The 13,372-nt window shown below is 36.7% G+C and overlaps 1 protein-coding gene and 1 pseudogene across 1 annotated transcript; one reads left to right on the forward strand and one right to left on the reverse strand.

The window, feature by feature from the left end:
* Nucleotides 1-2,616: 2,616 nt before the first annotated feature.
* LOC110266889 (uncharacterized) lies at nucleotides 2,617-3,114 on the forward strand. The gene has a single exon (XM_021111934.1). It carries the CDS (start codon nucleotides 2,617-2,619, stop codon nucleotides 3,112-3,114), a length of 498 nt encoding a protein of 165 aa, XP_020967593.1.
* Nucleotides 3,115-6,611: 3,497 nt separating this feature from the next.
* Nucleotides 6,612-10,210, reverse strand: LOC148545838 (uncharacterized; annotated as a pseudogene).
* Between the last annotated feature and the right edge of the window lie 3,162 nt (nucleotides 10,211-13,372).

Genomic DNA, 13,372 nt, shown 5'->3' on the forward strand with positions numbered 1-13,372 from the left:
CGATGTTAGAGATAACGAAATAGGATTAGCTCTTGATAACTATTGTTTATAATTAATGACTAAGATAGAAAACCTTGATTTTTAATCCTTGTCATGAATGCCTTTTTAGTATTTGTAATCTTTAGTTGTTTGATTTACTTTCTTGTCATTTAAATTTCTTGCCATTTAATTTCTTGGCTTTTTATCAACCCACCTTTGTGAACCTCATAACCAATAATTGAGCACTCGATTACAATTCCTAGGGAGAACAACTTAGGAGTAATACTCTCGGTTATTTTTATTGGGTTAAACTTGTGGCAACCAAAATTAAACTTTGATTGAGGGTTGTTTGTTGGTTTGGAACTATACTTGCAACGAAGTGATTTTTTATTGAGAAGAAATTCTAGACCGACGATTTCCCTCCCATTGAGTTTTTGGCACCGTTGCCGGAGAATTGCATTGTGTGCTTATTGTTGGTTATTGTATATATGTTAATATTATGAATAGTTGCTTTTGCTTCTTTGTTAGTGTTTGCTAGTTTTAGGACTTTGTTTGCTTATTTCTTAATAGTTTTGTTTTTGTGTTTTCTTTTACTATGAATTCTCATCCCTTTGTCTATAAGTTTAGTTGCAATTATGTTGTAGGGAATGGAAGCTTCAATGAGGGTTTTGCATTAAGGATTTGGAAATCAAAGGTGGGAGGAGCCCGAATCCTATGGACAATCTTCTTGGCAACAACCTCCTCCGGTTTCTTACGGGTACAATCCAGCTCCTAATGTATACCAACCTAATGGATGTGGTGACCCTCATTGTGGTTGTCAACTACAATCACCATATGCATATGACCCCTTCCCTCAACATGGCTTTCAACAACCTTACTCACAAGTCTCATACCACCATTCACCTCCATATGATCCTAATCCACATTCACCATACCAACAACCATATGAACCATATCTAGAGCCACCACCATTCCAACAACTATACTTCTAAGAACAACAAATTTCATATACACCACTTAAAGACTCTCACAAATATGAACCATCTTCTAACTTTGACACCTTTTCTCCAAACAATGAATCCTTTCTTCCACCACCGCCTTCATGCATTGAAGTTCTCCAACCCTTAATGCAAGAACAACAAGAATTTCTAGCTCATTGTCAAAATCAAGGGGAATTCGTGGCTAACTTAACCAAAGTGGTGAGCCAGTTGGCATCATTGTGCTCAACTATCCAAGACATCCCATTGTTAAATATGGAGGATTAATTCAAGAGCACAATGAGAAGGAGAATTTGGAGCTTCAAGGTGAAGAAGAGAATGAGTTAAAGCAAGAATTGCAACAAGAGGAGGAAGTCGAGATAATTCAACCGGAAGAAGACGTCTCCGGATTTAACTTGTGATCATTGTGAACATTTTCATCCGAATGACTCATGCAAGTTAGGTATAGGTGGTTGCTTCAATTGCGGATTGCCTTGTCACTTGGCGAGGGATTGTACTCGTGGGAAGAACCCGAATGTGGGTCAAAATCAACATCAAGAAAGAGTATTTGCTGTGAACGCCAATGATGCTGCTAAGACAGATCCTTTTATGAGAGGTAACTGTTTATTTGGTGATAAAATGTTGGTTGTATTGTATGATACTGGAGCTTCGTATTCTTTCATTGCATTTGATAAGGTTGAGGAACTAAGGTTGAAAATGTCAGAATTAGCTTTCGATTTGCATGTGCATACCATATATCAGGCGGTTGTGACAAAGTTAGATTGTAGGAAAGTATCTTTCAAGTGTGAGAATAGAGAATTTGTTCATGATTTAATTTGTTTGCCAATGGTTGGGTTAGAGATGATTTTGGGGTTTGATTCGTTATCAAAGAATCGGGTAATGTTGGATTTCTTTGAGCGATTAATTCGGTTTTTGCCGGAAGGGGAAGGTGGAGCAGTGGTAGCTGAGGGTTATTACCTGAACTCTGTGCTAGTGAACTGTAGTGGAGAAGAGTGTCAGGGTTATATATTGTTGGTTGCGAATACGTTATGTGATGAGCAGAGATGAGATCAAATTCTGGGTAGTTAGAGACTTTTCTGAAGTGTTCCCGAAAGATATTCCCAATTTCCCTCCTCAAAGAGAGATTAAGTTTGCTATTGACTTGGTGCCGGGAGCCAGACCAGTGTCGAGTCTGCCGTACTGAATGGCTCTGATAGAGCTAGCGGAATTAAAGACTCAGTTAAAAGAACTTCTGAACAAGAGGTTTATTTGACTGAGTATATCTCCGTGGGGAGCGCCAGTTTTATTGGTGAAGAAGAAGGATGGAAGAATGCGACTTTGTGTAGATTATCGGCAATTAAACAAAGTGACTGTGAAGAACAAGTATCCGTTGCTGAGGATAGATGACTTAATCAATCAGTTGCAAGGAGCTACGGTGTTTCCAAAAATTGATTTTAGATCCGGATACCATCAGATAAGGGTGATGGAGGATGATATTCCAAAAAATGCGTTTAGCACGCACTAAGGAATGTCATAACAGACTATTTAGATGTTGGACGATATGCTAAGGACGTGTGTGCTGGATCAACTGGGAAGTTGGGACCATTACATGCCATTGGTGGAATTTGCGTACAACAACAGCTTTTATACGAGTATCGGAATGGCTCCGTATGAGGCTTTGTATGGACGGAAGTGGCAGTCTCCTCTGTGTTGGTATGAAGCCAGTGAAGCAAGTGTGTTAGGGACAGATCTGGTAGCCGAGACAACTGAGAAGATTAAACAGATTAGAGTTGGAATCTTGACTGCACAAAGCCGACAGAAAAGTTATGCAGATCAGAGAAGGAAACCGTTGGAATTTGAAGTGGGCGAGCATATATTTCTAAGGGTTACTTCGACAACTGGGATTGGAAGCGTGATTAAAACTAAAAAGTTGAATTCGAGGTACATTGGGCCTTTTGAGGTCTTGAGGCAAGTCAGGCCGGTGGCTTATCAAGTAGCTTTGCAGCCATATTTGTCTAACTTTCATGACGTATTTCACGTGTCCCAACTCCGTAAGTACACGTCCGATGCGGCTCATGTGTTAGATCCCGAGTCGGAGAACTTGACATTTCATGTAACACCATTGCGGATTGACGACACTAGTGTGAAGAAACTGTGAGGAAAAGAAGTTTAATTGATCAAAGTTGCTTGGAGAAGAGCGGGAGTGGAAGAGCATACTTGGGAATTGGAGTCCGAGATGCGGAAGGATTATCCCGAGCTATTCTCAGGTAATCACTAAATTTTGACGACAAAATCTCTTATTTGGTGGGGAGAATACAATAACCGCATTTAATTAACCACTTAATTAAATAAATTAATTGCCCAAAATAGGATCCAAAACTTTAGAATGTTAATTAGAAAATTTAAATATGATTTTTGGACTCAGTATATTTTTTTGAGTTGGAAAATATAATTTTTTGTGAAAAATTGCGCCAAAACGCGTACCAGAAAAGTGGCCGGCAGTATCGGCTTAAATCTGTCCAGTATTGTGTGAGAGCAGTAAAAACAGTCAAAAAACTTAGAAAATTACTTAAAGTTGAAAATTGGGCGCTAAATCTAAAGGTTTTACCCAAAATAGGGTCAAATGGGCCAAAAATGCTAACGGGTTGGACTGGCCCAAATTGAGCCCAAGCCCAACATATATAAACCCATTAATGAACCCAATTCTGCTCATAACTCACACACACTAAACCTAGCAGCTGGAAATTGAAAGAAAGGAAGGAGGAGAAACACTATTCACTCCTCTCTTCAATTGGCCATAACTTAAGTTACGGAGCTCCTATTCGCGTGCCGTTTACGGCTACGCAAAACTCTTGCCAAGCCCGTTAGTTTTATCTAACCAATGTGGTAAAAATCTCGAGAATCCCTGCCCAATTTTCTGCCCTTGTAAAATTCGAATTTTAGGTTTTGATTTTGAGTGAAATTTTGTGTTTTGGTTGTTTAGGTACTAACCATTAGTGAGGAATTATTGGGTTCTATCCCAAATTTCAGTGGATAAGGTAAAGTTTCTCAAAAACCCATGTAGTTTGGTATATTGTGAATATTAGGTTTTATTTTTTTATGAAATATATGATGTTAGTTTGAGCATTCGTGCTTGTTGTTGTCTTGGATAATTGGAAGCATTTGGATTGGAATTGGTGGCTTGATTTTGGTTGAAAGCTTGTTTGGGCTCAAATTTGGTGTGTTGAGCACATTGAGAATTGGCCAACGTATGATTTTGGTTTTCTCTATATAATATGTAATATTTCTAGACCCTTAGGCTAGTGGACCATTGGATAGGTTTGAATTGTTGATAATAGATTATGATATTTGATGCTTGTGATGATTTTGATGACTTGTGATAAGAATTGTTGATGTTGAAGCTGGATTATGGTAATCATGAAGTGATGCTTATGAGTAGTGAGATTGTGTTAAATTTGTTGATATTGGAATCTTGATGTAGAAATTGTGGAATTGTTGAGTTATGGTGGATGACTTAATTTAAAGTAGATGTTGAATTGATTGAATTGTGATGGAAAGGTAAAGTATATTATTTGGTTTGATTGTGAGTTTTGAAAGTTTGAGAACCTAGCTAACTTTTGGTGAAAATCAAATATTAGTGAATTTTGGTGGATTATAACTTGAGACTCAGTTTTCGAAATTGGTTGAAGTTTGTCTTAAATTAAAGTTCATTTAAAGATCTTTAAATTGAAATAAAGTTTGAGAAAAATGGAATTTTGTAGAGGAAGTTATGAACGTTTAAGTTTGGTGTTTAAAACTAATTTCTGCAACTTTACAGAATTTTGCAAATCTGGGATAGCATGCGTGCACGGGCACCCTATAGGCGGGCGTGCGTCTCTGGTAGGCCCTCATGCGTACACGCTCTATGCAATGTGTACGCGAGATGGACCAAAACGCAAGGATGCGTACGTGGCCTCCTGCACCATACGCAAGTGATGGTTTCTGTCCAGCACCCCGCGTACGCGACCTGGGGTCACGTACGCGTGATAATCAAAAATTGAGGTGTGTGTACGCATGGAGCCTGTTTTGCTGAAAAATGATTCTTCTTCATTTTTAAGGGTTCTCGTGCTTTCTAGACTTTTTTAAATTGCTGTTTGAGATTGCTACCTAGAATTTAGGCTCTAAGGCTAACAGAGATGAGTTATGTAACACCCCGAAGTTTTAAAAATTAAATAATTAGTTATTTATGAGTTATTATATTATATTGAAATTTTATTTTTACGAAAACTATTTTTAACAAAAATAATTAAATAAAATTTTATAATTATTGAAGTTTAATTTAATTATAACTTATTCTATTAGTTTAAATTATTTATTAGAAACTATTTTGATAGGTAAAATTAAATTAATTTTATTCATTATTATTATTATTATTATTATTATTATTATTATTATTATTATATATAATGGAATAGTTTCCAACGAACCCATTTGAAAGCAAAGGAAAAGAAATTGGCTTTTATATATATATATATATATATATATATATATATATATATATATATATATATATATATATATATATATATATATTCTTTCTTTCATTGATTAGTTATGACACCTAATAAGGTTTACACTACAAATTGTTATTAATCATAACAATCGCATATTCCTTTCCATTCATTCATTCTTGTCACGGACAAGAAGAAAAAAGAAAGACGGGAGAGAGAGTGTGAGCTTTCATGGAATCGTGGCCCTCACCAAATATTTCGAGCTTGATTTTTTGATATTCGTAACTTCAATAAAAAATCTAATGCAATAAAATTATTGGTATCTTCCTCCATTATGTGTTGGTGTCATTTTTGTTTGGTGGAAGTTGACGATGACGTAGCTCCCCTTTCCCTTGAGTTCGGTCAATGGAGTTCTAAGAGTCATAGACGATTTCTGACGTTTTCTTCTTCAACTGCTCGGTCAGAAAACTTTTTCGAAGTTTTTGTTATTTTGTTTTCGTACAAAGGAAGAGTTTGGTTATTTTATAATAATTAAATGTAAATTTGATAAGTGCACATAAAAATTTAATCTTTACCGACAAATATTTAGCGGCCATATTAATATAGCCATAATTTCTCTTGTTAAATGACTTTTTTTCCCGGCAAATAAATAATTGCCTTTAATACTTCATTTGTAACGTCAATTACATGAATGGTCACTAACTAATTATTAACTTTGCCTGTAGTTCTTCTTCTTTCAATCCTTTTTTAATTATTTTAATTATAAAGAATATCACTTTCTCCGTTGAGGCCATTTTCTCATTTCTCACATTTCATCCCTCTTTACTGTATCAGTGCCTCCATCACCTCACTTTGCTATCGCAACCTCTTCACTTTGCCGTCGCCGCCATCTCCTCCTCTTCCTCACACCAAGTTCTACACCGAACGACTCAAGTAACATTATTGGCTACCACCTCATCCTCAATCTGCGTTGGTTGTCGCTAGTTCATGTCACAGTCTCTGTCGATGGCTTGAAGCCTCGTGTGGTGGTTTCTATCGCCGCCTCTGTCATACATTATGATCTCTAGTTTCAGTTCGCACCTCAGTAACCTTTTCATCCATTTCTTATTCAATTGTGGTTCCTTATTTGAGAAATTCTCATTTTCTAGGGTTTATGTGATTCATGCTAACTAATCCATTCTTGCATATCATCATGCGCCGATTTGTATGCTCCAGGAGAAATTAATTTGAAATTTGGATTTACTAGTGTGAGGCTGGCTTTAGGCTCAGTGAATTTGCATACTCCCCATTTCGGTCCTCCTTTAAAGATGTCAACCATGGCACCTGAAGCATACAAGGTGAAGGTTGTGGTAGGTTTAGAGAAGGGGGGTTGAATCTATGCCTTCCTTTTAAGTTGCTGTTATGACCCCTTTTAAACAAACTTTCAATTTTGATTCAGTTTGTACTCAGTAGTGAAAATTTATGAGACAATTTATTTTTGTCTCATGAATATCAGAAAACAGAACACAGCAGAGAAAAGAAAAGCTAACACCAGCATGTATCCTGGTTCCGTTGCCTTGTGCTATGCAACCTATGTCCAGTCTCCTCCACAACTATGGAAGAATTTCACTATAGTTAACAGTATTACATACACCAATTCCACAGGATTGACCCAATCCTTTCACATTCAAGTTCTAACCTAACTTGACATTGGCTATGCTAATACCTAACTATTCACTCTTAGTGCTAACCCAAATAAGAAAGGGATACCTCACAGGTACAAGATACAAGACATAAACATACCTAAAGAAATCTGAAAATAACTCTAGGCTTTTCTCTCAAGTATTTCACTCAGCCTTTTTCCACTCATGGCTTTTACTTGAGCTTTCTCACAATGCCTTTTCTCACTAGAAATTACAGAAAGATAAACTTAAAAAAGTACATTACAATCAGTAAAATATGAAGGAGATTGACTTTATCAGCAGCCTCTTTGCTATGTGCAAAACCAGATTCGCAAACCTCAGATACAGTTCTTCAGTATTGGCCGAATGCTTCTTTGAAAGAAAGCATTATCCAAGTAGAGGAACTTCTCTTCAGAACACTATTCTCACACTCTGGTTTTCTCTCCTTGCTTCTGAATGAGCAGAAAGTCTTCTTTTATCTCCTTGCATGTTACTGGGCTGCTCTCCCTAGGTCAACTTTTTGAGCTGTGTGCTTTCAGCTTACCACGTCACTTTTCCAGTTAATTTCCAAATTAGAAATTTGAGTATGACTTTTTCTTGCTTGACCAAAAGCCTCAGGGAAGCAAAGAAAACTATTTTCAATGGTGAACCCAGATCTGAACCCTTGAGATACTTCTTGGTCTCCAAGAAACAATCTTGATCATTGATATACAGCAGTGGTGAACAGAGATTACTTTCTTTATTTATCCCAAATTAGGGATTTCCAAGTTGTCTCCTTTTTGCTTGACCGAAGACATTTGACATCATAAACAGATGTTTTCAATGGTAAAACCCTATCTCAGCCATTAAAAACCAACTTGGTCCCGAAGATACACTTGTGACCGTGGATACACAGCAGATTAGAGCAGAAATCAACTTTTTCTTCTTACCCATTTTTGGAATGGCAGAGTGTTGGGAAGAAGAGAAGTAGATCTGATACATGCACTATCTATGTACCACATGTCCTTTTTGTTCTTGGATGCTAGGCAAATCTGCATGAAGAGTTTCAAGTAGCCTTAGGTATCCAAACTAATTTGGGTCCTTTGAAGTTAATCCATCTTGGTTGCCCAAGTGCATTGAAATCACAAACAACATTATAGACTTTGTTTCCTACAACTCTCTTTTCAATGAAGCATTGTGCATATGAGTGACCAAATTTCTTGCAATTAACACAATGATTTTCTGATGTGCGTTGCTGAAACTGAGGTGAGTTATATTGCTTGAAATGATTAAAGTGTTGAAATTTTCTGGTTTTTGAAGGAGATGCATTTCTTTTGACAAACTGATTTTTATTAAAGTTATTCCTCTTTGCAAGAGCATTTTCACCAGAATTTCTTTGAACATTTTTACCTTTTGAATATGAGGTTTTGTTGTAAAATGGTGTTTTCTTGAAAGCATTCTCATTTTTCGAAATGTAACCCAAACCTGGCCGGTTTGAACTCGGTTCAGTTCTTGGTGAAGGCTCAGTTTCACTTGTGTATACTTCATCAAATTTTTCTTCAAATGTTGGAGCATTTTCAATACCAGATTTGTTTGGTATGATTTTGGTATTTGATGAAGAAGCCACAAATTTTATAGAGGAAATATTAGAAACTACATCTTCCTTGGCTATGTAGCCTAAACCAGATTTTTCAAACAAAGGTCTTTGACTTGCAAGTAATTTGTCCAAGTTACTAGAACCTTGAGCAAATTTTACTAAGTCACCATTCAATCTTTTAATCATATCATTTAATCTTTCATTTTCAGCAATTAACTCATGAGAAGGATCCACAATGTGCTTTCCTTTTAATTTTTCAAGTTCAGATTTTAGAAATCTATTTTCCTCAATAATGTCCAAAGCACATTCAGTTTCCTTCACTTTTTCTTTTAGAAAATCATTTTCAGTTCTTAACACATCTCTTTCAGATCTGCATTTATTGTACTTATCAAGCAGTTTTGATGTGTTTGAAGTGAGATCATCAATAATAGCTTGCAAGTCCTCAATGGTCAAATCATAATAATTTACCTCATCAAGGTTGTTGTTTCCAGCCATGAAGCAGTCTTTATCATCTCCTTCAGATTCTTCTTCTTCATTTGAGTCATTCTCAAGATCCTCCCAAGCTGCCATGAGCACTCTCTTCCTTTCTTTCTTACCTTTGTCCTCCTTTTTGAACTTTGGACAGTTTAGCTTGAAATATCCAGCCTCCTTGCAATGATGACACGTCACTTTGCTCAAGTCAATCTTGTGCTCCTTTGAACTTGAACCCTTGTATTTGTCCTTGTTCTTCATCATCCTTCTAAATCTCCTAGCAAAAAACAAAAGCTTGTCATCTAAAATACCATCACTAGACTCACTCTCTTTCGGTTCTATTTGTGACTTGAGGGCTATTCCCTTTTTCTTTGAGTTTGTGTTTGTGTGTGTGGCTTCATAGGCAAGGAGTTTTCCTCTCAGCTCATCATAGGTTATGGGACTTATGTTGTTACTCTCGGTTAGGACAGTGGCAATGTTTTTCTATTCTTTTGTGAGGCTTCTAAGGAGTTTTCTCACCAAGGTTTGTTCTGCATAGTTTGTACCCATAGCATCAAGGTTGTTGATTATGATTGAGAATCTCTCAAACGCTTCATCAATGCTTTCTCCATCCTTCATGCTAAACATCTCGTACTCTTTTCGCAGCATATCAATCCTCGTTTCTTTGACTTGTTTAGTGCCTTCGTGTGTAACCTGAAGTTTTTCCCAGATTTCTTTGGCTGTCTTGCATGTAGACACCTTCCGGTACTCTTCAAAACTGATAGCACAGTGAAGAAGGTTGATTGCTTTAGCATTCAGCTCTATCTTCTTCTTATCATCTTCATTCCATTCAGCTTCTTCTTTTGGAGTCACCACTCCATCAGCACTTGTTTTTGTTGGGATCTTGGGACCGCTCACGACAATCTTCCATATGTTATAGTCAATAGATTGGATGAAAATCCTTATCCTTTCTTTCCAGTAGGAATGGTTCTTCCCGTTGAAGAAAGGTGGCCGGTTGTTTGACTGGCCTTCAGTGAGGGTGTAGGCAACTGTGGTTGTGCCCAGGTTGTTCACCATTGGATCTTTGCTCTAAGCGGTTAAGCTTGATTTTTGAAACCTTAGCTCCTGATACCAATTGAAGGTTGTGGTAGGTTTAGAGAAGGGGGGTTGAATCTATGCCTTCCTTTTAAGTTGCTGTTATGACCCCTTTTAAACAAACTTTCAATTTTGATTCAGTTTGTACTCAGCAGCGAAAATTTATGAGACAATTTATTTTTGTCTCATGAATATCAGAAAACAGAACACAGCAGAGAAAAGAAAAGCTAACACCAGCATGTATCCTGGTTCCGTTGCCTTGTGCTATGCAACCTATGTCCAGTCTCCTCCACAACTATGGAAGAATTTTACTATAGTTAACAGTATTACATACACCAATTCCACAGGATTGACCCAATCCTTTCACATTCAAGTTCTAACCTAACTTGACATTGGCTATGCTAATACCTAACTATTCACTCTTAGTGCTAACCCAAATAAGAAAGGGATACCTCACAGGTACAAGATACAAGACATAAACATACCTAAAGAAATCTGAAAATAACTCTAGGCTTTTCTCTCAAGTATTTCACTCAGCCTTTTTCCACTCATGGCTTTTACTTGAGCTTTCTCACAATGCCTTTTCTCACTAGAAATTACAGAAAGATAAACTTAGAAAAGTACATTACAATCAGTAAAATATGAAGGAGATTGACTTTATCAGCAGCCTCTTTGCTATGTGCAAAACCAGATTCGCAAACCTCAGATACAGTTCTTCAGTATTGGCCGAATGCTTCTTTGAAAGAAAGCATTATCCAAGTAGAGGAACTTCTCTTCAGAACACTATTCTCACACTCTGGTTTTCTCTCCTTGCTTCTGAATGAGCAGAAAGTCTTCTTTTATCTCCTTGCATGTTACTGGGCTGCTCTCCCTAAGTCAACTTTTTGAGCTGTGTGCTTCCAGCTTACCACGTCACTTTTCCAGTTAATTTCCAAATTAGAAATTTGAGTATGACTTTTTCTTGCTTGACCAAAAGCCTCAGGGAAGCAAAGAAAACTATTTTCAATGGTGAACCCAGATCTGAACCCTTGAGATACTTCTTGGTCTCCAAGAAACAATCTTGATCATTGATGTACAGCAGTGGTGAACAGAGATAACTTTCTTTATTTATCCCAAATTAGGGATTTCCAAGCTGTCTCCTTTTTGCTTGACCGAAGACATTTGACATCATAAACAGATGTTTTCAATGGTAAAACCCTATCTCAGCCATTAAAAACCAACTTGGTCCCGAAGATACACTTGTGACCGTGGATACACAGCAGATTAGAGCAGAAATCAACTTTTTCTTCTTACCCATTTTTGGAATGGCAGAGTGTTGGGAAGAAGAGAAGTAGATCTGATACATGCAAGAGGAAATGGGTTACCTTTAACATAAGCTTGATTTGGTTTGGGTTTTCTGATTTGACTTCTGTGTTTCAAGCTTAATCCTTCTCTCTCTTGCTTCTTTGGTGATAAGCTTATGGAAGAAGCTTTCTTTTTCTCTTTCTCACTTTTTGAAAGTTCAGTGATTTGACTGGGACAGGGAAGAGAAGAACTTTGCTTTGGTAAAAGCAAGTGAGAGGGAATGAAGGATTCAATCTTGTATGAGAAGCTTTGTGGGATGGACACGGGCTTGGATCGGGTTTTTATTAAGCAACCCGTTTGGCCCATCTGGCTTCTTTCTTTGCTTTTTCTTGGACTTCTAATTTTTTGCTTTCACCCCACCATCCTTGCCATTTGCTTTTCATTCCATTTGGGCTATAAGATTTAATTTGGCCTGTAACTATAAATAATTAGTAATATAAAATTTATAATTAATCAACACTAATTATTTATTTTGCCCAAAAATAATATTTTTCATCACTAATTAATTTAGTTAATTTTTTAACTCAACACAAGGAGGTAGTCCTTCAGGCAAAAGAACATATTAAGGTAGGGGATATTCACTTTGGTAGTGGAAAAATTCCAGCCTTGTTTCGTGTATTCTGTTAATCTATAATCTCCTCCTCTATTGGTTGCTGTTTTTTTGTTATCAGTTTTGAATTTCATTCTTGCTCTGTTTTTTAGATGTTCTCCAAGCTCTTGGCTAATGCTATCTTATTGTATGTAGCCGTCTCTGTCAATGGTAAAAAAAATTATGACCTTGATAAAAAGTGAAGAATAGATAGTTTTTGGGTCCATTTACACAGTCCCACTTAATTCTTTTTGCAGTCTCCTTGCATTATATATGTTGTAGTCCCTAATATTGCTATGACTTATAACACCCCTGTGCCTGAGCTTGAAATTTTAATTAATATAAATAATTATAATTATTTTTGTAAATGAAAGTGGAAAACAGAATAATGAGGATTTAAAGAAGAGTGAAGTGACAACATGTGACACCTTTCCCTTCTTATTAAGTCAAGATTGATGATCAGAGTCAATTTAACCCTCCAAAAAAGTACACCATTAATTGTATCATGCAAAGTCCAGATGAAATATACATGAGTTTTGCTGTTTGGTGTGACTTGTGGACTTAACTGATCCAGTCAAGTACTTTTTCCAGGCCTAGTTGCAGTTTCAGAAGGGGAGAAAATATGTAAGTAAGATCATTCTTAAATCCTGTGTTAAGGAAACTATTACTTTAGACACATACTAATGTCTCCCATCATTTTCATTAGGCATCTGCTGTTTTAAACTCAATTATTATACTGTCAAATATGTCTATCATTATTGAATCAATTGGGATCTATCTATGGCCAAAAATCATGTGAGTTTATTGTAATGTAGGACTCAGTTTCATTAATTATAGTTATTTTCTTATTGGTTTTTTTCTTTTCACAATTGCAGAGAGGCAAAGGAGAACCAAAACCCCATTATAGTAATGGTAGAAGATAAGGGATTCTCTGTCTTGGATAATAGATTTGGGTATGACAAGAAGAGTGACACTGATATTATGTATACTATGTATTTTGGTGTTTCTTGTGCGTTTTTTGCACTCCAAGCACTCATAAAACCACATGTTGAGGTTGAAAAATGGAGTGAAATCCATGACAGCATACTCCAAGGGAGTGCACAGCTGCTTGGGTTGATTGTGTGGAAGGTTCAGAAAGGGGTTCCGGATGGAGAAGAATATAGGTCTTCAAGCTCAGGAATGCTGAGAGAAAGATTGAGAATCTCAAGAAG

This window comes from Arachis ipaensis, chromosome B9 (genome assembly GCF_059453495.1).
Source record: "Arachis ipaensis isolate K30076 ecotype BB chromosome B9, ASM5945349v1, whole genome shotgun sequence".
NCBI classification, from domain to species: Eukaryota; Viridiplantae; Streptophyta; class Magnoliopsida; order Fabales; family Fabaceae; genus Arachis; species Arachis ipaensis.

Coding starts and splice junctions, on each gene's coding strand:
- LOC110266889 (XM_021111934.1), top strand. CDS start 2,617: ATGGCTCCGTATGAGGCTTTGTATGGACGGAAGTGGCAGTCTCCTCTG.